This window comes from Aulonocara sp. 'chitande type north' Nkhata Bay, linkage group LG7, assembly GCF_057382095.1.
Source record: "Aulonocara sp. 'chitande type north' Nkhata Bay isolate Kocher_YH1m ecotype deep benthic linkage group LG7, A_spYH_male_GT1.1, whole genome shotgun sequence".
NCBI lineage: Eukaryota > Metazoa > Chordata > Actinopteri > Cichliformes > Cichlidae > Aulonocara > Aulonocara sp. 'chitande type north' Nkhata Bay.
In genome coordinates this window covers 30,112,510-30,140,396 of record NC_141350.1, presented here as the reverse complement: position 1 = coordinate 30,140,396, position 27,887 = coordinate 30,112,510, and the positions used below count along the sequence as shown (strand labels likewise).

The 27,887-nt window shown below is 41.0% G+C and overlaps 2 protein-coding genes across 4 annotated transcripts; both read left to right on the top strand.

Moving 5' to 3' along the window:
* The first annotated feature begins 225 nt into the window (after positions 1-225).
* Positions 226-14,416, top strand: LOC147325421 (uncharacterized). 2 transcript variants are annotated; one of them, XM_086299966.1, is made up of 12 exons: positions 226-617; positions 2,636-2,834; positions 3,820-4,021; positions 4,111-4,279; positions 5,394-5,487; positions 5,635-5,670; positions 7,112-7,165; positions 7,338-7,465; positions 7,821-7,953; positions 9,015-9,085; positions 10,140-10,261; positions 13,374-14,416. In XM_086299966.1, the coding sequence occupies exons 2-12, from the start codon at positions 2,639-2,641 to the stop codon at positions 13,417-13,419; spliced, it is 1,251 nt and encodes a 416-aa protein (XP_086156092.1). In that variant the 5' UTR covers positions 226-617; positions 2,636-2,638; the 3' UTR covers positions 13,420-14,416. The 2 variants fall into 2 exon arrangements, with proteins under 2 accessions (XP_086156092.1, XP_086156091.1); XM_086299965.1 differs by having other exon boundaries at positions 228-617; positions 10,140-14,416.
* A 6,160-nt stretch (positions 14,417-20,576) lies between these two features.
* capslb (calcyphosine-like b) lies at positions 20,577-27,865 on the top strand. Of its 2 annotated transcripts, XM_086299928.1 has the most exons (6): positions 20,595-20,791; positions 23,134-23,271; positions 24,829-25,006; positions 25,301-25,510; positions 25,664-25,780; positions 27,613-27,865. In XM_086299928.1, the coding sequence occupies exons 1-5, from the start codon at positions 20,610-20,612 to the stop codon at positions 25,763-25,765; spliced, it is 810 nt and encodes a 269-aa protein (XP_086156054.1). In that variant the 5' UTR covers positions 20,595-20,609; the 3' UTR covers positions 25,766-25,780; positions 27,613-27,865. The 2 variants fall into 2 exon arrangements, with proteins under 2 accessions (XP_086156052.1, XP_086156054.1); XM_086299926.1 differs by lacking the exon at positions 25,664-25,780 and having other exon boundaries at positions 20,577-20,791.
* Positions 27,866-27,887: the final 22 nt, after the last annotated feature.

Below are 27,887 nucleotides of genomic sequence, written 5' to 3'. Positions count from 1 at the left end.
TTGAAGTAAAACTTCAGTATATAAGGAAGTGAGAGCACAGCATGTAGATTTGCCCAACTTAAATACATTCTTTTTTCACTTTTCTGAAGAAACAAAACAAAAACATTGTGTTGCTGTGTCACAGTTCAGCAGAACTTACAAGCTGCTGCATGCACAGTCATGTCCTTCAGTGTTTGGACAGAGATTACCAGAGTAATCAGCAGTCAGTGACAGTTTTACTGAAGAATCTATTGTTTATAAAGAGAGAGTTTAAAAAAAGCAGTCTCACAGGTTCCTACAGGTTTTCTGTGAAGTTTTTTCGCTGTAATATGAGCCAACAGGTTTTTCTGTTGCAGCGTGTTTACCGTCTTCAGCACACGCCCTGCTGCTCTTCACAGACACTGCAGCATATTTTCAGCTGAGAGACTCAAACACAGGCTTTGTGTTGTTTTCCTCTCTGGTTTTAAATCTGTTAAACGCAGACTTTAAACTAAATTTTCTTTTTAGAAGAAGCTTCCTGCTGCTTTGTGGGACCTCCAGCTGTTGCACTCTGCATTGACCTGACCCTGACACGTGTGACTGTGCAGTGATTCATTGTCTGAACTGGTTTGGCCGTTGGGTGTGAAAATCTGCCGGAGGTAAGAAACTCTTTAAGATTCATGTTTCACGTTAACTTTGCTGTCAGGACACAGGCATGAAAAAGTTTTACATGCTTACAGCCTGATGAACAGTTCAAAATTATATCAGATCCATCTGCATGTATGCACGCATTTAAATAGTAATCAAACAGTAGGTAAAGCATATTTGAGTGTATTGAACATCATATTTGGTTTTACATGCATCAGCTCTGCATAACATTGATTCTGCAGGTGATGAAGTTGGAGCAGATTTTATTATTTATAAAATCTCAGTATCTCAATTCTTGTCATCATATTCATTCGTATTACTAACAAAGTAAATGCCATAACCTTTATAACATGTTACTGGATAATCCCACAAAGAGAGCATCAAATGTGAAAAATATCTTATTTCTGCTCAGATGAGAAGTGATGAAGATCCTGTTTAGAGCAGTTTGTAAGTGCACCCCTGTATTAACATGCACATGCAGGAACACTAAGGAAAAGCAAGCAGATGTCATTTAGCTTCCAGCAATGCCATCAGTGAGATCATTACTGATTTTTTACTGCAGGAGTCAATACATGTAAAACCATATTAAAAAAACAAACACAAATACATTTATTCCCAGACTCATTGCCTCTGACAGTGATACCACTGTGGGCTAAAACAAGGCGGTGGAAAATCTGCATACTGATGACTTTAACTTGTGAGATGATCGGGGTAAAAGGAGCATCTTGAAGAAGCTGAGTGGTTCAGAAGTAAAGACGTGCAGGCGATCAGCTCTGTGTGAGCAAATTCGCTCTGAATGACAAAACTACGGATTGTTATGACATCATCTTTTTGTTATAACCTCAGAAAGATTCAGAGACTTTTGAGTGTTGGTTGTGTTCAGGCAGCGCTGCATTAAACTCTCACTTGACTTTGAGGAGGACTTTTGAGGAGGTATTAACCTGGCAAACTTACTTTCAAAAAGTCACAAAATCCTCAAGACTGGTGTGTAGCACAGAGGCTTTCATACTGAGTTTTTATTTATTTTATTGTATTTATTCATGCACATATTCCATTATGAAGTCTAATCAGAATGAGATTAATATAAAATATAAATCAGCTAATGAATTGTTGTGTGGTTTAGCTTCAGTGAATTAGCTCCAGCTGTGTTGTACACTTTAACTACTCAACGATGATATATAATTGAATTATTTTCATGAATAATATTTGTACTTACTTAAGTAAAATGTACTTTTACAGAATGTACATAAATATAGTATTATTACTTTTATATAAGTAAAGGATTTAGGTAACTACAGATATAACCACAAAGCATTACAACTTAGCACACCTGTCACACAGCAGCTACAATCACTGTGTGTAATGTAGTAATAGGAGCCTTTAGATTTCCAAAGCATGATGCAACAGCTGTTTATCAGACACTAGTTCAGACCAATGAGCTACTTACCAAATGACAGCCTGTCACATCCTGCTCTCCAGTCCACTCCACAGTCTGTCTGTTCAGAGGACCCAAACATTATCTGGATGAAATATTACAGTGGAGCCTGAACCCACAGGGAGCTGAGTAATCTGGTGTCCATCAAAGTGACCCCGTCCTGCCTTAGGTTCTGCCTCCAAACTGTTAAAAGTAAATGTAGTCGTGCGAGCAGGATTTCTCTCCAAATGCAGAGAGCATGAAACTGTAGAGAAATGTAATTGCGCCAGCGAAATGAAATTATTTGCTTGGATTATCTTTTTGCTTGTGCATTTGTTATGACATATAATTCGTAGCAATGCATCAGGGAGGGCACCTGGTATGAAAATCTGCACCAACCATACAGACACCCGCTGAGTGTTTTAATCTCAGTTTCCCTGTTAATTCTTATTTGTTGATTATATTTTAACTGAGTCATCTGCTTTGACTGATGCATCTAAACCTGCCAAATAACTAGAAACTACTTTCCTCAAGATCTTCCTGTGCCATAAATGTAGAAAAAAAAATGGAAATCTTCTGTGCTGACGTACAGAAATGTTATTCTTGTTTCCACAGAAGATGTTTGCTGCTGAAGCCAAAGCATTTGTCCAGACGCTGGGAGGAACAGACCTCATCTCTAATGATAACTTAAACTGTAAAATGGATCTGCTGACTCTGGTCAAAGTCACTGAGGGAATTTTTTGGCCGGTACAGAAGTACAAAGTGATACACTATAGCCTGCCCGAGCTCACCGAGGAAGAAAACTTCTCTCCAGGTACGTTATCAAGAAACAAGGCGTTACTGAGTAACCATGGTTCTATGAAGGAAGGTCAACAGGTTCACCTGGTGAGCTGTTTAGGAGACAGTTTAAAATTTACCCTCCATTGCCCCTGGTACTGGGAGCAAGAGGGCAAAGTTCCCGTTTAATCGTCTGTAACATGGACTTGGTAATAAAAGTCCCGGTGTTCCGGCATACCATCCCATCATACATAATTTATGCACATTAATTCACACAATAATTCCAGCATAAATTTAAGTAGGATTGTTTACCACTTAACTTTACCTATCAAAGTATACTTGTAGTTCATATTCACAAAGATAGGATGGTTTGCAAGTTTCATCACAATGTGACAAAAATTCACCAAACCAGCCACAAAAGAAGATCATAATATTTTTGATAATCGACAATCAATAACATGAAAATCGGGCTTACCGTGCTCGTTATTTCCAATGTGTAAACATCCATTTGGCACTACAGAATGTTTCCTTCCTTACTCCATCTTCCACAATGCCTCAGAGACGTTTCCGTTAAAAATCACCATTCTCTGCCCAGTTACAGACATTTGATTGTTACAGGGCAAGTGTTGTAATTTAGGGTGATGTGTATTTTTCACCTTGTAATTTCTAATTAGTGGAACTGACATGAACAATGCCACATTGCTGTGATTCATTTGGCTGAAACAATTCAAAAGAGATGTCAATCATGCAAATTGGCCAAAAGAAGCCGAAGCCACAGCCCCTCAGAATGTAAAGTGAAAACACATATTTCCAGATCTTGATTATGCACAGTAAAAAAAGACCCAGCGCTGTAAAGCCTTGAATAAAAGGTTTCTAAGCCCACTAACCCTGCCACTCATGAACCTGTGTCTCCTAAACAGTTCACCCTCACTGAGCTGACCTGCATGACAGCATGCTGACCTCATATGAAACAGAAAAAAATGAAACCGAGTATGAAAAATGATGCTCCATTCTCCTGCCAGATTACACCGAGGAAGTCTTGGTAGAAGACTTTAGGATCACTACAGAGAAGAGTGGGAGTGGAGGTATAGGTGGAGAATGCAGTAATGTGGGTGAAGCTTATATTAATGCCAGCACTAGTTCTGTGGATGGACTGGTTCAGCCCGTCAGCATGATGACAAAGAAGGCCAATGTTAAAACTGTGGTGAGCAGATTCAAGGGCAGGTACGTCTGTCTTTTTGATTATTTATTTATTTGTGTATTTTCAAAATAAAAGCCAATTTTTCCTCTGTGTTGGATCCTTTTAAATCCAGGAAAATACACAAGGATACCTTGAACCTGCTGGGACTGAAAGAGAAGGATAAACTGATGTTTGTCTCTCAAATAGTTTACAACTCCAGTCCTGTCAAAATTATTAGAAAGTCTACGACTGATGGCTCCATTTTCACTTCTTATGTAAAGATGCTGAGTGTCTTTGCAAAGGTGAGTGAGTGAATTCAGCGGTCTGCAGGGACAAGAGTATCTGTTTCTGATCTTCACATACAGGAACCCATAGACTGTTTTAGGGCAAACCAAGACCTTGTAGGAGTCATTTCAGGGCCACTGTAAGGAGACAAACCTGCTAGGTGGGGCACTAAGGTAGTTTATTTGAAATTCAACAACCATGAACAGCAGACTTCTCTGACTGTTATAATCAGTACATAATATGCCAATGTTTTTGGTTTATTTACAGACATAGTGTTTGAAGCCTTTATCCATGTCTCATGTGTAAAGAGAGTTGGACACTTATCCTGTCACCCCAATGTTCCTTCAGGCTCAGTGAAGAAATGCAGACTAAACAAGGCTTAAAGCCTGGCACTGAACTTAAACCGTGGCTGGAGGTGTTATTTATCCTGGGTGGCACTGCAGGTCTGAACTTGTCCAGATAATATCTGGTGGAGCTGATTGTAAGAAGACACAGCTCACTGTGACTGGACATTAAACAAGCTTTAACCTGCAGGTTTGGTGGCATGTGAGAACAGTGCAGGTAGTAGTAAAAGAGTGACATAGGCATGAGTGACAAAGAGCGATAAATACAACTTTCTACTGTTAAAGTGACCATGTGGGAACACTGAACATATAGCAACGATTTTGAAATGAGACCACTGATTCAAAACCTAAACAGAATTAAACTGAAACTAGAGTTAATTGATTTATTGAGAAGTATTTCTAGAAGTAACAGTTATCAGGCAATGTTTAGTTGTCTTTGATAAACGCATTTGTATGATCGGATCTAATCTTTAAGTGACATTTTGGTGCACACTCGATAAACTTGGTGGGGTAATGCACCAATACGTTGTTTGTCAACCGCCAATAAACACTGAGCAGAAGGAGAAATCATTTGCAAATAGTCAAAATAGTTGTTACTTACTATAACTCCAGTTCTCTGAGTATATCTGTGGTTCGTGTGGGGTTGCCTGCTGTGGATCTGTTGCTGTCAGCAGCTCCAGAACTCTCAAAGTCATAGTAAAGATTCTCTGACCTTGTCTCCCTCTCGTTGTGATTGTAAAGATGTATTATTGGTCTAAATAATAATAATAATATTGTATTTCTTCAGGGGAGCAGTAAGGCGGAGACAAGCTTCACTGTGCCAGCAAAATCCATCTTTGCTTATAGCCTGGTGGAGATAAAGATAGAGAATGAGAAACTGAGTAAGAGCACAACACTGTGTTTAATGTGTGTGTGTGTGTGTGTGTGTGTGTGTGTGTGTGTGTGTGTGTGTGTGTGTGTGTGTGTGTGTGTGTGTGTGTCGGTGTGTCGGTGTCACTGAGTAGTCTTTCTCTTTTTCTCTCATTTAGAGATCTCATGTGAGCCATGGACTCGTAGTTTACTCGGTAGGTCACTGGGTGTCTGAACTTCTCTTCTTTTGCAAATTTGAAAACATTTTTTTGATGTCATATTTGTATTCACAGTCGCACTCACAGTTACTCAATGTTACTAAGAGAAAAACATCTGTATCAAACTGTAAACCAAAGACGACGGAGCATCGAGCTTTCACTTTAGACTGCTGAGTTTATTCAGAGTTTATTTATTCAGCATCAGAGTTAAAATCAGACACTTTCCAGATTGAAATGCTTACATCAGTAAAAAAGTCCTTATGCTGTTTCTCTCTTTGTCATAAATCCCTCCTTTTCCTGTTCAGGTGAACATTTCAACATTTCAACCAACCACGATTAGACCTATGCTTAGTGTCATCCTCATTGGACTATGAGCTTTGTTTTTTTGGGGTTGTTTTTTTTTTTTAGGTTCCACACCAAAAATAATTATGAATAGCCAAAAAACTTCACAGACAGACACAAAGGTGCTCACATTTCATTATCCCAGGAGAGAGTGCTCTCTACACAGAGTCTCTACCTTCAGAGTTTTACTTTCTGCAGATACAATTTGCAGGAAATAACCAGCAAACATTTTAATGTTGAAAACCAACTGACTGTCTTTCAGTGTCTTTTTGAACGGTACCTAGAGGTCTTTTTTGACGTTCCAGCAGGAGGTAGCTAGTGTGGAAAAATTGCTTGAATGGTGTTATTGAAGAAGAAGAAATTAAAAATACTGTCAAGAACTTCTCTGGATGCATTGTGCTTAGTATAAAGTTTGATGGAGCGAGTATTATGGTATTCGGCTGTTTTTCAGCAGCAGGGCCTGGCACCTTAGTTCCAGGGAAAGGAAGTGTTAGTGCGTCAACATAACAAGACATCTTGGAAAACTTCCTACTACCAACTTTGTAGAAACAATTTGGGGACAGCCCCCTCCCGTTCCAACATAAATGCGCACAGTAGGTCCATAAAGACATGGATCAGTTAGTCCGGTATGGAAGAACTTGACTGGCCTGCACAGAGTTCTGATGTCAACACGATAGAAAACATTTTGGAAGAATTAGAGCAGAGTCTGTGTGTCAGACGTTCTTATTGAAAACCCCTGTCTGACTTCACAAATGTGCTTCTGGAAGAATGGGCAAAAATTCCCATAAACACTTTTAAACCTGTTGAAAGGCTGAGAAGAGTTGAGAGCTTTTTTATCTGTAAAGGGTGAGTCGACATCATAATAAACCCAGTGGATTAACAATGGGATGTCACATGCGTGTCATGTCAGACGAGTGACTTTTGGCAATAAAGTGTAGTTATCAGTTGAATATCAGTAGGAAAAAAAAACTAAGAATAAACAGAGTCGGTCTGTCCAGACTTTTATTGTAAAATGTGTGTTTGTCTGTGGTTCAGTTTTGTAAGAGTAAAGACTTTCAGAGTTTCTGGTGATAATCACTTTGAGATCTGTTTCCAGATTGGCTCCTTTGTGATGACGTAAGCAATCCAACTGTGAAAAAAGTAAAAGAAGGTAAGTGTGTGTTTAAATCTGCTGAGCTCTTCACAGTTCTGAAATAATCCGCTTGTTATCTTTAGAGATTTAAGACCTGCTGTTTAACAAACTGCTGGTTCCAGCACAAACTCTGTTTTCATGTACTGACAGTGTGGTCAGCTCATTGCTGCTGTTTCTTTGTTTGCTGCAGAACTAGAGATGAAGGAAGCTCTACTGCAGCCGCTGGCAGATCTTCCTGAGTCGACCCGTTGTGATCTGCTAAAAACACTCAGCAAGCTCGTAGAGGATGGAGACAATCTCTCTCTGCTGGATAAAACAGTAAGGAGAATATTTACAAAAAGCTCCTCATCAGGTTTCATCTCTCACTGACGTCTTTATCAGTTAATGCAATGGTGGAAACTTCTCTCTCTTACAGGCAGATGGACAGCAGGCCTGTCTTATTTTTTATTTGTTTATCTGAACAAAGAACAGACCTGCTGATTGTATTTGTGATCTTAAATCAAGCACAGCTTTAGTTCAGGTACACCACGCTGCCAAGCTGTGTGTCACTTTCCTCCCATCTGGAAGCTGCTCTGTAGCCCACCCCCAGCTCTTGCTTTCTACAAATGTATGCTCCAGAACAAGACTATTAACAATAATATTAATAATAATCACAATCCTCTGCTCCTCTCAGCTGGATCATTGCAGTAATGGAGTGTTTGAGTGTGAGTCTGAGGCTGTCTCTTCCTTCATGGACCTTCTCAATGTCTCAAACATCTCCACAAGTGAGCAGAATGCTGTTCATATGTTGGTCAGCGCTCTGCACAGTAAGTCAGATTCAAAGATTCAAAGTGTTTATTGTCATCTATACAAAGAAAAGCATTTCTCTGTGCAATGAAATTCTTTCTTTGCTGTCCACACACAGATGCCCAGTTAGTATGTATAAATAGAAATAGAACAGATAAAATACAAATAGTATAAATAAATAAATGAAGACAAAATTTAAGAGTGAAATAAATGTGTGTGCAAAAGAGCTATGAGCTTAATATGCAAGATGACCTGATGTGCAAAAAATAGTATTACTGTTGAAATAGGTCAGCTGCTCAAGAATCTGATAGCAGTGGGGAAGAAGGAGTTGTTGAATTGGGATGTTGTGGATTTCACACTTCTAAACCTTCGTCTCGAGGGCAAAAGTGTGAACAGACCGTGTTGGGTGTGTGTGGGGTCTTTGAGGATGGAGGCAGCTCTCCTTTAGACTCTGCGATGGTAGATACTCTGCAGAGAGGGCAGTGGAGTCCTAATGATATTCTCGGCAGTTGTTATCACTGTCAGCAGGTGTTTGTGGTCCATAGCAGTAGTGCTGCCGTACCATGCAGAGATGCAGCTGGTCAGTGTGCTCTCCATAACGCAGCTGTAGAACCTGCTGAGGATCTTGGCTGACATACCAAATTTCCTCAGCCTCCTTAGGAAATACAGCCATTGACCAGCTGTGTGGTGTTCAGTGTCCAGGTGAGGTCCTCACTGATGTAGACGCCCAGGTACCTAAAGCTGCTCACCCTCTCCACTTCAAGTCCCCTAGCTTGAAGCCCCGGATAAACTTCAAGTTAGGAGACTTGAAGTGGAGAGGGTGAGCAGCTTTAGGTACCTGGTCACTGAACCCAGTCAGATGACCCGCTCTGAGACATTTATCCCATCCAGTAACATGTAGATCCTCCACATGAGGTGTGGTATGTGAGCAGGAGGTGGTGGAGCTGAGATAAAGCTGCTCAGGTGTTATTTGGGAGTGTGTGAGAGCTCAGCTCACAGTTTTATTGACACATCTGAAGAAAAGTGTTTCAGTTCGTCACATCGTCATCAAACTTTGTCTTTCTTCTTCATGTTTGTGCAGCTCTGCCAGATGAAGTGCCGCCACTTCTGACCTGCTGCAGTCCAGACACTCTGAGAGTGCTCAATCAGCTGGTGGGTCCATTCACTCATTCATCTGCATTCATCTACATGCTCCTCTCAACAGCTGCCAGTCTCATCCAACCCGTTCTCACTCCCAAAGCGTAACATTTTACGCTAGGTGACAAATCGTCACCATATTACGTTTTCGGCTACCCACCACGTTCCTAAATGACGACCTCGGAAAAAGAGGAAATATGAGAACCGTCTGGACTGAACCTACACATGTTCGCTCTTTTTCTTCAAATCGCTTAGAAACACGCTATTTAACATCATTAAAGTCCTGGTTACGGTCTGGAATAAGGTTATGGTTAGGGCTAGGGATAAGGTTAGGTTTAGGGCTGGAATACAGGGCTGGAACGTCTATTACCGCGGGAGCGTCATTGCACTGGATTCCAGCCATAACCCACCGCGTACCATAAGAACGCTGAAGGTCTCCTTTCGCGTTCCTCAGGAACGCCGCGGGACGTGACAAAACGTCGACATGTTACGCCTCGGGAGTGAGAACGCTCTGTCTCATCACACCTTATCCTACAGACTCAGCACACTGAACATGTGTAATCTGACACCTTAAAGCAGCGGTCCCCAACCTTTTTTGCGCCACGGACCGGTTTATGCCCGACAATATTTTCATGGACCGCCCTTTAAGGTGTCGCGGATAAATACGATAAAATAAAACTAGTACCGGTACCGAAAATTTTTTTTATTCATAACACACGTGAAAAGACCAAGGAAAACCGAGTAAACGATAAAAACGATAACAAAATAACGCTGAAAACCGATAAAAACCCTGAAACTATACATTTCACACCTGAGCCTCAACTCTCGCGGCCCGGTACCAAATGACTCACAGACCGGTACCGGTCCGAGGCCCGGGGGTTGTGGACCGTTGCCTTAAAACATCGTCTATCATGTTTTTATGATGAAGAATAAAACTAAAACTAAACAGAAAATCCCACACGTGTAAAAGCACATCAACAGCAGCTCCGCCCACTATCAGCAGCCTGTGGGCAGAGTCTTCCTCATGTTTGAATCTGATCTGAGAACAGCTCCCTCTCTGCTTCTCCAGGTGGATGGTCTGAAGGACGGTCGGGCCAAACTGCCAGAGTCCCTGCCCGTCCCCCTGCAGGAGGGAGGGGAGCTCCGCTGGGCGGCCGAGTTCATCTGTTTGAATGATCAGAAGCTGAAAGAGTTGAGTGACGGCTGGGACCGGCCCGAGCTGCCCCCAGAGGTTCTGCTGGAGGTTCTGTGCCTCGCTGTGCAGGGACTCAGCCTGATGCAGCCCACAACAAACCCTTAATGTCAGCTGCTGTGATCTTTGTTAATGTGCTTTTACAGCAGCCGATGCTTGTGATGGTTCAGTGTCCAGTCAGGTGAATACAGCATAGTTTTGATGTCCATGGTTGATTCAACAATTGGTGAACTTTATTTCAATGTCTCACTCTGATTTTGTTTCTTGTATAACTCTGTCATCTTTCAAAGAGACAAAAAGACAAAAATAACCAACAGAATTCACATTTTATTAAAGTAACATACTTTTATTAAGTTATTTACATTATTGTTATAGTTTATGTCATGGTTCCTGTAATTTGATGGTTTTCTTGGATTCTTTGTGTTTGCAGACCCCACTTTAATCATCTGGTCTCCAACCTCTTCGTGTTCATTTTGAGGTTTTTTTTTTAACAAGTTCTTTATAAATACTTTTTAAATTCCTGGTTATTAAAGGTTTGAAATTATGTGAGGGAACAAGTGGAACAGTTTTTCTATTAGAATGAAAAAAGAATGTTTAAAAACATGAATGATGATGCATGATTAAGGCTGGAAATAAAGTTAATACTTAGAGAATAGTTGTAATTTTGGGGGCAAGTCAGAAAATCATACACACTGTATGGAACATATAACAATTAGAATGAGCTGTCTACCTATATCATTTTTAGGAAAATCTCATCTTAAATTCTGTAATCCTAAAGTGTATATGCTAAACGCTGATCTAAAATGGGATTGTGCTAATGAGAGCTTAATGTCATGCTCAGAGGTAAAAACAGGGTCAACAATGTAAATGATATAATACAGTGATGAGGTGTTACACCCTCTGTAACCCCTACTTGCCTTGTACTGAGTCTGAGCGTCTGGGTGTTGTTGAGGCATAATTGCTAATTATCTGCACCAGATGAGGTGTGGCGGGTGGCATGTCTGGGGAGAGTTTGGGGGATGTTACTTCTAGCCTTGAAAGAAGGTTGTTATTTTTGATTGGATGTTATTTGGTCATTTAAACTAAAAACCAAGGTTTCTGCAAAGTTTGGTATCAGTATCCACTTCATGTTGCAGGTTCATGTCCAGATCCAATGATGAAGTAATATAGTAAATATATGTTTGGCTCGATGAACATGCACGAAACATTTTATCAGAATGATGAATCATTTAATTTTTGCTGGTTTCAGCATAAAACACATCTGATAAGAAGCCTCAATAATGTCACATACTTAAACTTAGGTTGGGCCAGGAGTGATTGACCTGATGATCTTAACGCTCAGCGAGGAGTGTACAGATTGAGAAGATCAGTGAGATAACTGACTGGGTGCAATATTATTCTGAATTTTGAAAGGGAGTAGCCAAATTTTAAACTGACCGCAATATTTGATAGGTAACCAATTTAATCAACAAGAGCTGGAGTGATAGAATCAATTTTTCCAGCTCTGGCAAGAAGGTGAGCCGCAGGATTCTGACAGTTGTAGCCTTTGAAGAGAGACGGATTGGAGACTACAGTAAAGAGAATTGCAATAGTCACACCTGGAGGTCACAAAAGCATGGATCAGTTTTTCAAAGTCTCCTGTATTGTATATAACGCTTAGCTTTAGAAATCTGGCATAGTTGAAATAAGCTAGATTTAACTACAGATGACACTTTTTTGGGCTTAAAGGAGCTATCCAAATAGATGCCCAGGTTATTTATAGAATCAGAGAGAGAGTTAACAAGGGGCCCCAATAGGGCAACAAGCTGTTCTTGAAGAATATAGAATAGAATAGAATTCAACTTTATTGTCACTGCACATGTCACAAGTACAAGTGCAACCCAGAGTAAAATCTGTTTTACTAGAATTTAGTAATTTCCTGCACTTATTTCCTGCTAATGAACGCATCACAAATGCATGACTCCAACCACATAACTTTGCTCAGCCAATAGGTTAATTGGCTGCTGCCGGTCCAAACAATTTGATTTTGATTTTTGATTTGACCGATAGTTGTTGAATAACAAATGTTGTGAAGCTATATATTATGTGTATCCGATTGTTCAGTCTGACGTCACTAGCCGTGTCTGGGTCTAAACTCCGCTGCAGGTCCATATATCAAACGATCACTATGGCATTACTGAGAGTTGAAAAACTGTCTAAAGTCTTTCATCTTTAATAAAATGATCAGCGATCTGCTCTACCAGGTGTAACAATTGAGTTTAACATTCAGGCATCCATGAAAACGGAATTTATGACATTTAACGGAGTTAGAAGTTAGCAGGGAGTTAGCTCGCTAGCTTCTATCTAAATACAATATAGCATGTCCTCACTGCGGGGTTTTGGAAACAAATTAAAACGTACAGCTCTGCTATCACTTCCAGCATAAATGAAGACAGAAAACTAAACAGCAGTGACGTTTGTAGGGTTACTGAAGTTTGGCTAGCTGGTATATAATGATGTGCTACGTGACCGCTAGCGACACAGCTATGTTAGCATAATATAAACAAGCTAACTTTTTTCCCCACTCGATAAAAGTTAACGTGAGTGTTCTCGGTGGTCAGGAACAAATGTAATCGCATGGCAGGATGCTGTAAAAGGACCAAACTTCAGCCAGGAGAACAACTGAGATAATCCATCCACAATACGAAGTTAGTCATTCATATACTGCTGCATGGGCTGGGCTGTAGTTACATGCTAAGGTTTTAAAAACTGAGCTTAAATAAATGATTAGCGGTAATAAAAGCCGAGGGAGGTTAACAGTGATCACTGACTGTTTTAGGAGCTTTTTAAGATCAAATAGAAGAAAATACATAACATTAAACATGTTAACAACACAAAAGCCATATTAAACGCAAACTACTTTAGACCCGGAAGTAGGATTCGTCGCGTCATCACTGAACAACCGGATAGCAGTTGAAATGTTTTAGTTAAATCCTTATTGGTTAAATATACTGTTTGTTTATCTATTTATAAGTTGTGTAAACAGGAATAACTTAATGTATTTTAGCTTAACTGGCTGACATTTTTGTATTATTCTTGTGATTTCTTATTGGCCTTGTTTATTTAATGCAGGTCAGGTGAACCTTTTGGGGTATGGAAAAGGATGGCGAGCCAATGAACGGCTAGGAGCAGGAATCATTCTGCATTGAAGCTTTCACTGGTTGGGTAGGAAGCTATCAAAGACGACGCTCTGTCCCCATTTTCCGAATACACTGATTTCCACAATCATACACACTATTCCCCCCGTTTATGGACAATAGCGCTTGGACATCTCTCATGGCCAATATGACAAAGAAATCACATATTTGCTTCAAAGGGGTTAAGTGTTCTAAAATCATGAAATCACGAAAACTAGCTTAATTGTTTTTTGACATAGTAAAAAACAACATGTATCACTTTAGATTTTAAGCTAATTGGGCTGAAGGGTGTCTTGTTTCGATTGGTAAACAGTTCTTAGCAAATGTATTTGTCCGCTCCTCAATGAAAGTTTTATCCCAAATATTGACAGTGTTGATAATTAAAGGAATCCTTTTTGGGTTTTCTGTAATGGTTAACTGAGCAGTATATGCAGGCTATTTAAATAAAATAATATTTTTACTGCAAAAATATTATTGATGTTTTATCCACAATTTTTTTTATTTACATTTTTACAAAATAGTCGGAAAAATAGTCAAGCATATTATTGTGCCTTGAGGCAATTGCTGTTGTGATTTGGTGATATATAAATATAATAAAATAAAACTGAACTCAGTTATTATTATTATCTTTATTAAGATGCCAATTTAGAGTTATTTACTTGCTTACTTGATTGATTTCTGATTTCTCAGTGTGCCGGCTTAATTTTGGGTAAAGAAACATTAATTCAGTTTGTCAATTGCCTAATAAAAAAACAACAATTATTGTGTTAAAAAGCTTTTGGCATGTTTCTAAAATATTTGTATTTTCATGCATTTACGACGGGTGGTCTAATAAATTTGCTCACTCCCGCACTTCAGGCAGGAGATCTTGCATGTTTATGCATTTACAGTGGCTTGAAAAAGTATTTGAACTTTCCCACATTTTGTCACATTACAGCCACAACCATGAATCAATTTTATTGGAATTCCACGTGAAAGACCAACACAAAGTGGTGTACACGTGAGAAGTGGAACGAAAATCATACATGATTCCAAACATTTTTCCAAACATTCCAAACAAATAAATAACTGAAAAGTGGGGTGTGTGTAATTATTCAGCCCCCTTTGGTCTGAGTGCAGTCAGTTCTCCATAGACATTGCCTGATGAGTGCTAATGACTAAATAGAGTGCACCTGTGTGTGATCTAATGTCAGTATAAATACAGCTGCTCCATGATGACCTCAGAGGTTGTCTAAGTCAGGGATAAAGTTATTGAGAAATTTAAAGCAGGCTTAGGCTACAAAACGATTTCCCAAGGCTTGAACATCCCACGGAGCACTGTTCAAGCGATCATTCAGAAATGAAAGGAGTATGGCACAACTGTAAACCTACCAAGACGAGGCCGTCCACCTAAACTCACAGGCCGAACAAGGAGAGGGGTACAAGTGTGTGTGTACCTAACCTAATAACACACCTAATTGTGTGTCCACCACCCTAATTTACGAATAAATTCTTTACAAATCCTACCATGTGAATTCATGGATTTTTTTTTCACATTCTGTCTCTCACAGTTGAAGTGTACCTCTGGTGCAAATTACTGACCTCTGTCATCATTTTAAGTGGGGGAACTTGCACAATCGGTGGCTGACTAAATACTTTTTTGCCCCACTGTATACACATACACACATATACACATTTTCAATAACCCCAGTAACACCTCAAGGGATACAAAACCTACAGATATATATATACCCATACCAACATACCCGTGCACCCGCACACATATGAAAATATTGGACAAGAACACCCTATCAACTCTCAACCTCTTCCCTGCACCCTGCAAAAACCATATCCTTAAACCACTGTTTAAATTGCACCATGATCGGACATTGCTTCATATCTTTACATAGTCTGTTCCACAGCGTTACTCAACACACAGAGATGCAAAAACTTTTTAATGTTGTACGGATACAAGGATGTTTTAAATTTAATTCCCCCCTCAAATTGTATCCCCGTTCCCTTTTAGAAAACAATTTGAGAATATTGTCAGGAAGTAGGTTGTTTATTGCTTTATATATAATTTGTGCAGTTAGAAAATGAACCAGATCTGTGAATTTTAGAATTTTTGATTTTAAGAATAGTGGATTTGTATGATCTCTGTAACCACTTTTATGGATTATCCTTATGGCTCTTTCTTGAAATTTTGTTATGTATATGATTTATATGTGACTTCCAGCTTAATTTATCATCTATAATCACACCAAGAAACTTATGCACTCTTTCAATTTCCACACAATCTAAATGAATCTGCACTTGTGCATTTCGAAGGAAATTTCCAAATAAGACTATTTTATCCATCCATCCATCTTCATCCGCTTTATCCAGGGCCGGGTCGTGGGGGCAGCAGCCTAAGCAGAGAAGCCCAGACCTCCCTCTCCCCAGCCACCTCCTCCAGCTTATCCGGGGGAACACCAAGGCGTTCCCAGGCCAGCTGAGAGATATAATCTCCCCAGCGTGTCCTGGGTCTGCCCCGGGGCTTCCTCCCGGTGGGACACCCCCAGGAGGCGCCCAGGAGGCATCCTTGTCAGATGCCCGATCCACCTCAGCTGACTCCTTTCGATGTGGAGGAGCAGCGGCTCTACTCTGAGCCCCTCCTGGATGGCCGAACTATCTCTAAGGGAGAGGCCAGCCACCCTCCGGAGGAAGCTCATTTCTGCCCTTTGTATCCGCGATCTCGTTCTTTCGGTGACTACCCACAGCTCGTGGCCATAGGTGAGGGTAGGGACGTAGATCGACTGGTAAATTGAGAGCTTCACTTTTACACTCAGCTCCCTCTTCACCACGACGGACCGGTGCAGCGTCCGCACCACTGCAGCCACTGCACCAATCTGTCTGTCGATCTCCGGCTCCCATCACTCGCGAACAAGACCCCGAGATACTTGAACTCCTCCACTTGGGGCAGGAACTCATCCCCGACCCGGAGTGGGCACTCCACCCATTTCCGGCTGAGAACCATGGCTTCACATTTGGAGGTGCTAATCCTCATTCCCACTGCTTCACACTCGGCTGCGAACCGTTCCAGTGCGAGCTGGAGGCCCTCACCCAATGAAGCCAACAGAACCACATCATCCGCGAAAAGCAGAGATAAGATTCTGAGGCCACCAAAGTGAAAGACCTCCGCCACTTGGCTGCGCCTAGAAATCCTGTCGATAAAACTTATGAACAGAATCAGTGACAAAGGGCAGCCCTAGCAGAGCCCATTACCCACCGGGAACCAGTCCGACTTATTGCCGGCAATGCGACCCAAGCTCTTGCAACGGTTGTATAGGGATTGAATGGCCCATAGCAATGGGCCAGACACCCTATACTCCCGCAGCACCTCCCACAGGACACCCCAAGGGACACGGTCGAATGCCTTCTCCAAGTCCACAAAACACATGTAGACTGGTTGGGCAAACTCCCATGCATGCTCAAGTATCCTTGAGAGGATAAAGAGCTGGTCCAGTGTTCCGCGACCAGGACGAAAACCGCATTGTTCCTCCTGTATCTGAGGTTTGACTAGCGGACGAACTCTCCTTTCCAGCACCCTGGCATAGACTTTCCCAGGGAGGCTGAGGAGTGTGATCCCCCTGTAGTTGGGACACATCCTCCGGTCCCCCTTCTTAAAGATGGGGACCACCAGCCCGGTCTGCCAGTCCAGGGATACTGCCCCTGATCTCCACGCAACAATGTAGAGGCGTGTCAACCAGGACAGCCCTACAACATCCAGAGCCTTCAGGGGCTCTGCCACCAAGGAGTTGTTTAACTGCCTCAGTGTCCTCGCCTCCGGAAATTTGCGGGTCATTCCCCTCATCCCCAGACTCTGCTTCCTCCTCGGAAGACGTGTCAGTGGGATTAAGGAGGTCCTCAAAGTATTCCTTCCACCGCCTGACAATTTTCTCAGTCGAAGTCAGCAGCGCTCCGCCAGCACTATACACAGTGCAGGTAGAGCACTGCTTCCCCCTCCTGAGACGCCTGATGGTTTGCCAGAATCTCTTCGAGGCAGTCCGAAAGTCTTTTTCCATGGCCTCTCCGAACTCCTCCCAGACGAGTTTTTGCTTCAGCCACTGCCCGAGCCGCATTCCGCTTGGCCTGTCGATACCTGTTGGCTGCCTCCAGAGTCCCACAGGCTAACCAAGCCCGATACAACAACAACAACAACAATCTTTATTTATAGAGCACATTTAAAAGCCTTGGGCATACCAAAGTGCTTTACATAAAACAATAAAAGGTTCAAACATTGAATAAAAGGTTCAAACATTGATAGGACTCCTTCTTCAGCCTGGTGGCTCGCTTCACCTCTGGTGTCCACCATTTGGTTCGAGGATTACCACGACGGCAGGCACCAACCACCTTGCGGCCACAGCTCAATGCAGCAGCTTCGGCAATGGAGACGCTGAACATGGTCCATTCGGACTCAATGTCCCCAGTCTCCCTCGGAATGCTGTTGAAGCTCTGCCAGAGGTGTGCGTTGAAGATTTCGCGGACTGGGGCCTCTGCTAGACATTCCCAGCACACCCTCACTATGCGTTTAGGTGCACCAGGTCTGTCCAGCGTCCTCCCCCGCCACCTGATCCAACTCACCACCAGGTGGTTATCAGTTGACAGCTCAGCCCCTCTCTTTACCCAAGTGTCCAGAACATATGGTCGCAGGTCTGGTGATATGATTACAAAATCGATCATCGACCTGCGGCCTATAGCGTCCTGGTGCCACGTGCACTTATGGACACTCTTATGTTCGAACAAGGTGTTCGTTATGGCCAAACTGTGATTTGCACAGAAGTCCAATAACAAAACACCACTCGGGTTCAGATCAGGGAGGCCGTTCCTCCCAATCATGCCCCTCCAGGTCTCGCTGTCATTACCCACTTGAGCACTGAAGCCTCCCAGCAGGACAACCGAGTCTCCAGGTGGAGCACCTTCCAGCACCCCACCCAGGGACTCTAAGAAGGCTGGGTACTCTGAACTGCCACTCGGCGCATAAGCGCAGATGACAGTCAGAACCCATTCCCGGACCCTAAGGCGCAGGGAACAAACCCTCTCATCCACCGGGAAAAACCCCAACATACCGGCAGCAAGCCAAGGGGATATTAGAATATCCACCCCAGCCCACCGCCTCTCACCAGGGGCAACTCCAGACTGAGACCAAGTCCAGCCCCTCTCCAGGAGACTGGTTCCAGACCCCAAGCCATGCGTAGAGGTGAGCCCGACTATATCTAGCCGGTACCTCTCAACCATACGCACTAACTCAGGCTCCTTCCCCACCAGAGAGGTGACATTCCATGTCCCAATTGCCAGTCTTGGCAGCTGGGGATCAGTCCGCCAGGGCCTCCGCTCCTGGCCGCCGCCCGGCACACAATGCACCCGACCCCTTATATTTAGCAATTGTTTGTTCCTCTTAAACCATTTTTAAATTTTGAACATTCCTGAAGTAATTGTATCGAGCAACTCCTTTAGATTCCCACCAGAACAAAAAATATTTGTGTTGTCTGCAAATAATACTAATTTTAATATATCAGATCCCTTGCAAATATCATTTATATAAATAATAAATATTTTTGGACCCAGTACAGAGCTTTGTGGAACACCACAAGCAATGTCCAAGCATGATGAGGACTGGACACCTAGCTTCACAAATTGTTTCCTGTCACTTAAATAATTCCACTTAAATAACTGTTCCAAATGTTACAGGCCCCGCTATGGTGGGTACGCAGCCAGATTACAATCCTGTAAAACAGGAGAGAAAGTGAACACAGGAGACTGCCATTCGCCCAGTCAGTCTTGCCAGAATTTATTCATACAACACAAGCATATCTGCTCCACTCTTTTTGTAACTCAAAACACTTCAATATTAATCAACACTACTGGGATAAAACAACAAAAGGTTGAAATGAATGAAACAAATGACAAATACACCTCTTTTCCCATGAAACAGATAAGGAAAATAATTCAATGGACATTTAGATGAGAAAATATATATTTGACACGTTTAAGGAAAATACTAATAAAATAAAATAAACAAAATAAATGTTCCCTTTAGAAATTTTTTTTTGCTCTTTTTTGCTCTATAAAATAGTTTTCTTTTAGAACCACTCATCTTAGCAGTAGGATATATATGAAAAGAGAAACAATTTAAGTTTGAGTGAAAATATACATTTTTTGCACTCTCTGGTCAACTGACTCAGTGGCTCAAATGGCTCAAAAAACCTGAATCAATTTGGTGAGTGACTCATTAAAACTCTATTCAGTAAAAAAAAAAATCAAATTTACAATCACTAAACAGTGTCCAGCTGTGTATTTGTTTATGTTTTTAACCACAATACTTACCTGTAACACAGGAGAGAATGTGAACACAGGAGACACGCTGCCGTTTGCCTGGTCAGTCTTGCCAGAATGCAAGCTTACGGCAGCTATGCACCCGACTCAGTTCACAAAGCACGCTGCTGCCCCCTACTGTCCAAAGTGTTATACACTCTCCTGGCAACAGGGAACTTACATGACGTTGCAGATTTAAATTACACCAATAAACCAGCAACATAAAACATGTATAATAATCTCCATAAATCACGCCACTTAACTCAAAATTGTGACCACATATTTGTGTGGATCACACAAACATATAACTAACCACAGATCTTCTGCGGATGTAGGCTTCCTCCCATCCTTCTGTGTCTGCATGTAATCCCAGACACACTTGATGATGTTGAGATCAGGACTCTGTGGGGGGCAGCATTTCTTGTTCTTTGTGATGAAGATAGTTCTTAATGCATTTGGTTGTATGTTTGGGGTCATTGCTCTGCTGCAGAATTAATTTGGGGCCAATAGACAATCATTTATATTTCTGAAAGCATTCTTTGTTTACAGCATTTTTTTCACACCTGCCTAAAAACTTTGCACAGTACTGTATATTTTAAAATACATATTCTAATATATATTTCTACATCTTTTTTATTAATATATTTGTGGAAGAAGGAAAAGACCTAATTAAAAAAAATACTATCACGGGCTCTTCAGTTTACCGGATATTAACGCCATAAATTTAGTCTCTGTTGAACTAAACATATACCTCCGGTTACTCACAGAGAAACACCGGAACTCCTCCCACTGAGCATGGGAGAGCCAATCACAACGCAGAATGGATCAGCAAGTCTCCATGGTAACGGAGTATCATTTGGGGAGGGGCAGACTGGGAGAAAGCAAGAATCTAAAGGTTAAAGTGTTAAAACTCCTCAGTCGGACTCCTCTCTGTGCTTACACTGATCCTCCTCCTCTTGGGCTTCGTGTTTACCTCTTCAGCCTCACTAAGCTACAGACAGTGGACACACAGCAGGACAGGTAACACACCTTCAGATCCTCCATTACGCTTCCATTTTCTCGCTTTTGGAAATCAGAACCTTTGAGGATGAACAAGAATCAACAGGAAGTGTGGAGATTTAAAAATAAAAGCAGGGAGCAGACACAACAGTAAGAGCCTCAAACTAACAGCTGGAGCATCGGCTGTTGTTGATTTGTATGTCTGTGTATGAAGAGAAGCTACTGTTTTCACAGGCCCACACAGTTTACACATAGACGACACAATAAATACACACATTTATGTTACCATACACTCCACACACACACACACACACACACAGAGATATATATAATATAATGAGGTCATCTAGTGGAGGCAAAGCAGTAAGGTGACGGAGGCTGAAGCTTCATTTAACATTCAAATGATTTAGTGTGACCAGCAGGAAAACGATCCTGCTGTCTGCGTTTGTTTAACGCATGTGGTTATTTTGCTGAAGGTAGCTGCAGTTGTCAGAAAGATGAAGGAAATCTGAAATATTTCACTGTACAAACTTTATTTGTAGAATAAAATAGAAATATTCCATGTGGTACTGTGATATAATGTACTTCAAATCTGAAATACTTGTACTTCAGTTTTTATCTTAACCATAATTTGGTAAATAAATAAATATTTTGCTTCATTACAAACTGCTGCTGATATTGGGCCTGCTCTCTCCTTTTTAACTTCTTTCTTGGAATGAAATTAAAACTTTTCCTTCTTTAATTTTTAATGTTCAGCCTGCAGGTGCTTCCAGCCTCCAGCAGGTGGAGCTGTTTGTCTTTTAGAATCAGAATATTTTATTAATACCTAGGGAAATTATGTGGGTTACAGTTGCTCCAGTACAGTAGCATTGACAAAAACAAACTAGACTATTTATCAATACAATATGTTAAGATATGAGGAAAAGCGCAATTTATACAAGTCACCAAGTGAAACATTCAGGGTTGACAAATTATAAATAAATATCAAGAAACTGACAGCAACATTAGAGTAAGAAGATGTGCGGGCTGTGGATCAGGTTTTTTTTTTAAGACTTCAAGCTGTTATAAATATCTGGATCAGTTTAGACACAAACTCAGTGAGCCTCTCTTTTTTAACATCTCTCATACAGGTGAGAAAATTTAGTCTTCAGATGACTGACAGCAAGACAATGTAATATGAAAAAACAAAAGAAATAATAAAACAGTACAAGTAACTTGAATCTAACATTAACATATAAGAACAAAAGGATCAAAGGCAACAAAAATGAATAAAACAAAACAAATGCTGAATAAAGCAGATAAATTAGAACAGAAAAATGAAATAGATTTAAATGTATTTACATGAAATCTAATCAGTTAATAAATGAAAGTAGGGCTGAATGAAACTTCATTTAAAAGCCAAAACAATAAAATAATACAGAGGGCTTCCACAGTTTGTTTTAATTTCTTTGATGTTTTGGTAAAATAGCAAAATAAATAAGTTCACAGAGTCGGTGAACGTGTAAAAAGGAAGATTACAAAATTGTTTGCATTATTTAAATATTTAATATTTGTGCATTATTGATAATATTGATATTTATTTTTTAAATATCATAATTAATGTAACCATGTCACTCTTCTACAGTAAAGATAAATCACAGTAAATAAAACAAAAGAAATAATGCTTATAATGCAGACTCAACAAAAATCCAGACTGAAGAGTTCTTAACCCGTTGTGCTGCTCGCAGGTTCTCAGTTCAGACTGATCCAACAGCTCAGAGAGAAACACAGGAGAAAAGTAAAATACAGAAAAACTTAAACGTAATAAACTAAAAACTCTAAACGACCAACTAAAACCAAAACACAAGATGGATAATAATCAATAAGAATTAATAAGAAAGAGTCCCACAATATCGATCCCAATGTTCAATGTTCCGTGACATGATCTTCAAAGAAATAAGAAAGAAATGAAGAAACAGTTATCAAAACAGACTATCTGACCACAGCCCTCATGTCCAAACACACCTGAGCCTGTAGACAGCGCTAATAGGGGGTCAGGTGTGGTTGTGGCCTCAACCTAAAGTCTGGTCCTGCACACAACAGTGAAGATAATCACAGGGATAGAAAAACATCCATGGATGTGGTTTTCTGGAGCGTCCTGGTTGGCTGATCATGGCGGTTCAACGGATGACGCTTTGTCTAAATATGATTTAAGAGGTATCTGTCACACCTCCAGGAAGTGACATTAAAAAAATTTTTTTTTAACATAACATTTCATATTTTATCTGGCTGAGGTCAGACAGACACACACAGCACACTGTAGGCTGAGTTAAGGTATAGATCAGCTGTCAGAGTGAAACCTGATTGGTCTGTGTTATGTCAAGGATGGCGGGCACATCGAGACACGACAGAGAGATGGCGATGAATGCCAAGCGCCAGCTGTCCGAGTGTTCAGACCCCATAGAGAGACTCCGGCTGCAGTGTCTGACTCGAGGCTCGTCTGGGATCAAAGGTTTGGGCAGGTGAGCTTCACACACCTGTTCACACATTCAACATTCCAATCCAGAAGAAAAAAAGAAGGAAATTCTGTGTTTATAAAGATGTCAAATCAAATCACTTTTATTGTCACATCACATGTGCAGGTACACTGGTACAGTACATGTGAGCGAAATTCTTGTGTGCGAGCTTCACAAGCAACAGAGGTGTGCAAAGTACAATAACATAAGAACAAGCAAATATAAGAATGGCTAAATCTGAGAATTATATGAATAAATATATGTACAATATAAGAGTGTATACATATTACTGAATGTGTATACTAAATATGTATGTCTACGTGTGTGTATATATGTGTGTGTGTGTGCACATATTTTACAAATTAAATAGAGTAAAAATAAAATAAATATATAAAATATACAGAGGTTGGTAGTACCAACATAAAAAATCTGAGTTAAGAAACAGAATCAAAATTATTAAAAGTTCGCAAACACGTAAAGATGCCCGAGCTTCATCATCACACTGAAAAATAGACTCCAGTCACTCGTTCCTTTTTCCATTTTATCAAACTGAACAACAAACGTCAGCTTCTACAAAGACGAGAACCTGCTGCGAAGCTGCTAATTCTTCTGCTGTGTTAGCCCCCCTAATATAAAACCCCTGGATCCTTAAAAAAAGATTTTTTTTATTCTCTTTAGAAGTAAAAAAAATCTGTGTTTTTAATTTCAGACTGCTTCAGAGTCCTTCGCAGGTCTCTTTTCTCCATGATCAGAAACTATAGGGACCTCTATAGTCAACCAAAGCTTGTCACTTCCATCTGCAGTCGTCTGTTCTGGGCCCTTCTCTCAGATCGGTTCATGACTCAGGCAGACATTCTCAGTTATTCTTTAATGCAGTGGAGTAAATGTCGTGGAGTGTAGGTCCTCTGCTGGCTGTGATTTGTCCTTTTAATGCAGCGGCGGTGGGTTTCGGGGTCAGATGAGAGTAATGAAGCACTCACATCGATGTTTACGCTGAGGTTTTCCTGTCAGATCATCGCTGAGTCGGCACGGCTGCAGGATGTTGTTGTGTTTGTCTTCGTCGTGTTGTTGCTCTTCTTGTGGTTTTCACTCCGCTGATGTTCAGCTGTACACTGTGCAGTAACCTCAGGTCCTGTAATACGCACATTTACTCCCAGCACTGCAGTACTGGAGTACTTTCAGTTTGAGCTGCTGCATACTCTGCTGCTCTACAGCTGGATGATGATTTAAAAACATGAGTTCATAAGATCAGTTGGTGAGCTGCAGTCACAGTAATGACATTATTCATACTTCACACATCAGATCTGAATCCTTCATCCAGCGCTGACTAAAGGAAACAATGTTTCTTTTTTCTAAAGCTACATGAAAGCGGTAAAGACAGAAGTGAAACTGTCTGTTCTGAAGCAGCTCAAATATCAGGGGACTCAGGACTAAAAATACAGTTTACTACTTATTTACTTTAACTGACATATAGACAGTTATAGTTTTTTTAAAATAAAGTTTTACTTTTCAATGGTATAAAACTGAAATGCTGCTGTCTGATTCGCTGATTTTGTTTGTCAGGACCTTCAGAGTGATGGACGACAACAACAACCGCTCGCTGGACTTCAAGGAGTTCATGAAGGGGTTAAACGACTACGGGGTCTTGATGGAGAAGGACGAGGCCACAGCTCTGTTTCAGCAATTTGACCGTGACGGCAGCGGGACCATCGACTTCGACGAGTTCCTCGTCACTCTCAGGGTAAATCAGACCAACGATGAGAGCATGAGATGAGATCGCCTCCTATCAGTCAGCCAGAACTAAAAAATACCCCCAAAGCCCTCCTTCCATACGTTTTTAACAACTGTGGTTTCAGTGCTCGTGTTTCAAGGTGAACAGCTGCTCTGAATAAAAAATAGTTGTGAAGGCCCCTAAATGGCATGGATGTTTTAATCTGCAGTCAGCGATCGTCTGTTTCAAACTACTGAATGATGTGTCATAAGCTGGACTGAACTGAATCTTCACTCCTTTAACTTCCCCTTCTGTTAACTGCAGCCGCCAATGTCCAAGGCCCGGAAGGAGGTGGTCATGCAGGCGTTTCGGAAGCTGGATAAAACGGGTGACGGGGTGATCACCATTGAAGACCTGCGGGGTGTTTACAACGCCAAGTACCACCCCAAGTACCAGAACGGAGAGTGGACGGAGGACCAGGTCTTCAGGACATTCCTGGATAGCTTTGACTCTCCGTATGACAAAGATGGAAAGGTAACGAGCTTCTGACAGGAATGCCAGACAGGCGGTGTCTGTGTGGGTGGAGGTCAGTGACTGTGGCCCACAGACCAGTAGCTCCTGCACTGAAACAGACTTTAGGTGTGCACTTTCCTCAGCGTTGATGAAACTGTATGCTCCTCTCTGAAGGTGACCCAGGAGGAGTTTATGAATTATTACGCTGGTGTGAGCGCCTCCATCGATACAGACGTCTACTTTATTGTGATGATGAGAAATGCCTGGAAACTCTGAATTAGCGGCGTTCTGGTAATCGAGCTCCGTGGTTTTTGGGTGGTGGTAGGAGGGCGGCGAGTATTTCCATTTTGAGGTGTTTTCCATTGTAGAAAAGCTGTGATTAAATTTCCTCCCTGGGGAATCTGGTAATGTTCTGCAGGGTATGTTGTATGGTTTTACTTGTAAATGTGTTCCAATGAGATGGACTCAAAGAACCAGACAACATACAAACTCAGCAGTGAAATCGTTCATTTAGCGTGTTAGTCCACGCACTGCAGGCTGCTTCACTCTGGCTTCTTACTGTGGTTCAACCTAACCAATCAGCTTTTTCTCTTTCACTTTCTGGATGTAAACAAACTGCTGTGTAAACAAACACAGCCGCGCTGTTTCCATGCAGATATGAAACTCGCGCAGAGGTGATCAGTTCTCATCATTTCCTGCTCCACATTTTTATTCTTGCACTCTCCCAGAGCAGCTGTGCATGATTCACACTTCAAAATCATCCTTCTTTATCTTATACTGCGCCTTAATGCAGCCTGCAGTTCAACCTCTGTTTGAAACAAGCTGCTTTATCTCCTCCTACTTTTAAATCAGCTTTCTTCTGATTGGATGATTTGTGAAGTCTGCCTTGGTTCAGCACCCAGTGCTCATGAGCTGTAATATTTACAAAGATCTTTTGGCTCATAGGGAGTATTTTTACATATCATTACCTTTATATTTTAAACTTTAGCATGAGCATCTGACACCATAATATCATGCACAGGTTGGAAAATGTGGAAAATAAGGTGATGAAAAATTAAACATCTCTTAAAAGTTAAGTAAGTATACCCCAAGTAACATGACTGTAACACACCCAAAGAAAGATTCTAGGTCTGACCAACCGTCTCAGTCGTGGGCAAAAAGATGACAGTCAATAAAATTCTAAAAGACAATTTATTGACAAAAAATCAAGAGATAAAGGATAAAACAGTCCAGTGTCCCATTTATGAATCAAATAAAAACACACAGTCCCAAGGCCAGAGCCGGCTATGCCACAATGCCAGTTGCACTCCACGTGTTGCCTTTAACAGGGTTAGAAGTTGTCCTCTGAGACCCACCACCCTGCAAGCATATAGCCAGTGGTCACTCCAGCCTCTGCAATTCTGCTGCCTTTAGGCTGTGGCATATAATAGGCCCTGGCCTATTATATGAGAGACAGAGAGACAGAGAGACAAAACGACACTTTCACTATAGAATTCATAGCGCAAAGCCCATCCATCCCAAACATATCTGATTTCATCACATTACTCTCTTTATTTCATAAATAACTTCATATCTATCCATAAACCTGTCTTTAAAGATTTACAGTTAGATTCAGATCACCTCTGTCTAAAGAGCCATCTGACTGCAATTTAAGGTGTTTACAGTTTTTAGGGAATTTCATAACTATTTGAAATGTTACCCCCATACTTTGCTTCATTTAATTTTTTTGTACACAGAACACCTCGAGATTATTGCCTTATTTTGATTTGAGTTTTTTGTTTTTTCAATAATTTTTTGTGCAAATCAAAATGGGCCTATATTGTTACTTTGTTTTTCCAATTTTAAACAAGAAAAAAAATTGATTATCCTGTATGGATGATTGGATGAAAGAGTGGATGGATGGATGTCAATCAGGTGAGGCACCTCATTTTTTAAAATTTTCCTTTTAAACTTTAAAGCCACACAAGAAGAAACGGGCCGCTGTTTCATTCTGATCTAACCGATGAAGTTGGCCCCTTCCTCTTCATCTCTGCTGTTTGTCTTCATAGTAACACTTTGAAGTACTGTCGTGTTTGATCTCTGTATTTAAGCTGTCATTAAAGCAGGTTTCTTGTACTTGACAGGTGACCCATGATGAGTTTATGAACTATTACAGTGGCGTCAGCGCCTCCATCGACAGCGACGTCTACTTTATACTAATGATGAAAAACGCTTGGAAGCTCTGAATCACATTAAAACTCCAGAATCTAAGCACCTCATGGATTTCCGACAAACAGAATTTGTTTTAAATGATCATAATGATGTGTCTGATCAATTCTGCAGCCTGAATTCTGTCATATTTTCAGTTAGAAGTCATATTCTAAATAAATGCAGTTACACAGATTGGTCCGACTTTTAT

What these genes read in the sequence shown, in the direction of transcription:
- LOC147325421 (XM_086299965.1), top strand. Translation starts at nt 2,639, where the DNA reads ATGTTTGCTGCTGAAGCCAAAGCATTTGTCCAGACGCTGGGAGGAACA. An exon ending in GGAAGAAAACTTCTCTCCAG is followed by an intron (nt 2,835 to 3,819) that starts GTACGTTATCAA and finishes TTCTCCTGCCAG; the next exon opens with ATTACACCGAGGAAGTCTTG. An exon ending in GATAGAGAATGAGAAACTGA is followed by an intron (nt 5,488 to 5,634) that starts GTAAGAGCACAA and finishes TCTCTCATTTAG; the next exon opens with AGATCTCATGTGAGCCATGG.
- capslb (XM_086299926.1), top strand. Translation starts at nt 20,592, where the DNA reads ATGGATCAGCAAGTCTCCATGGTAACGGAGTATCATTTGGGGAGGGGC. An exon ending in GTGGACACACAGCAGGACAG is followed by an intron (nt 20,792 to 23,133) that starts GTAACACACCTT and finishes TGTTATGTCAAG; the next exon opens with GATGGCGGGCACATCGAGAC. An exon ending in CGTATGACAAAGATGGAAAG is followed by an intron (nt 25,511 to 27,612) that starts GTAACGAGCTTC and finishes TGTACTTGACAG; the next exon opens with GTGACCCATGATGAGTTTAT.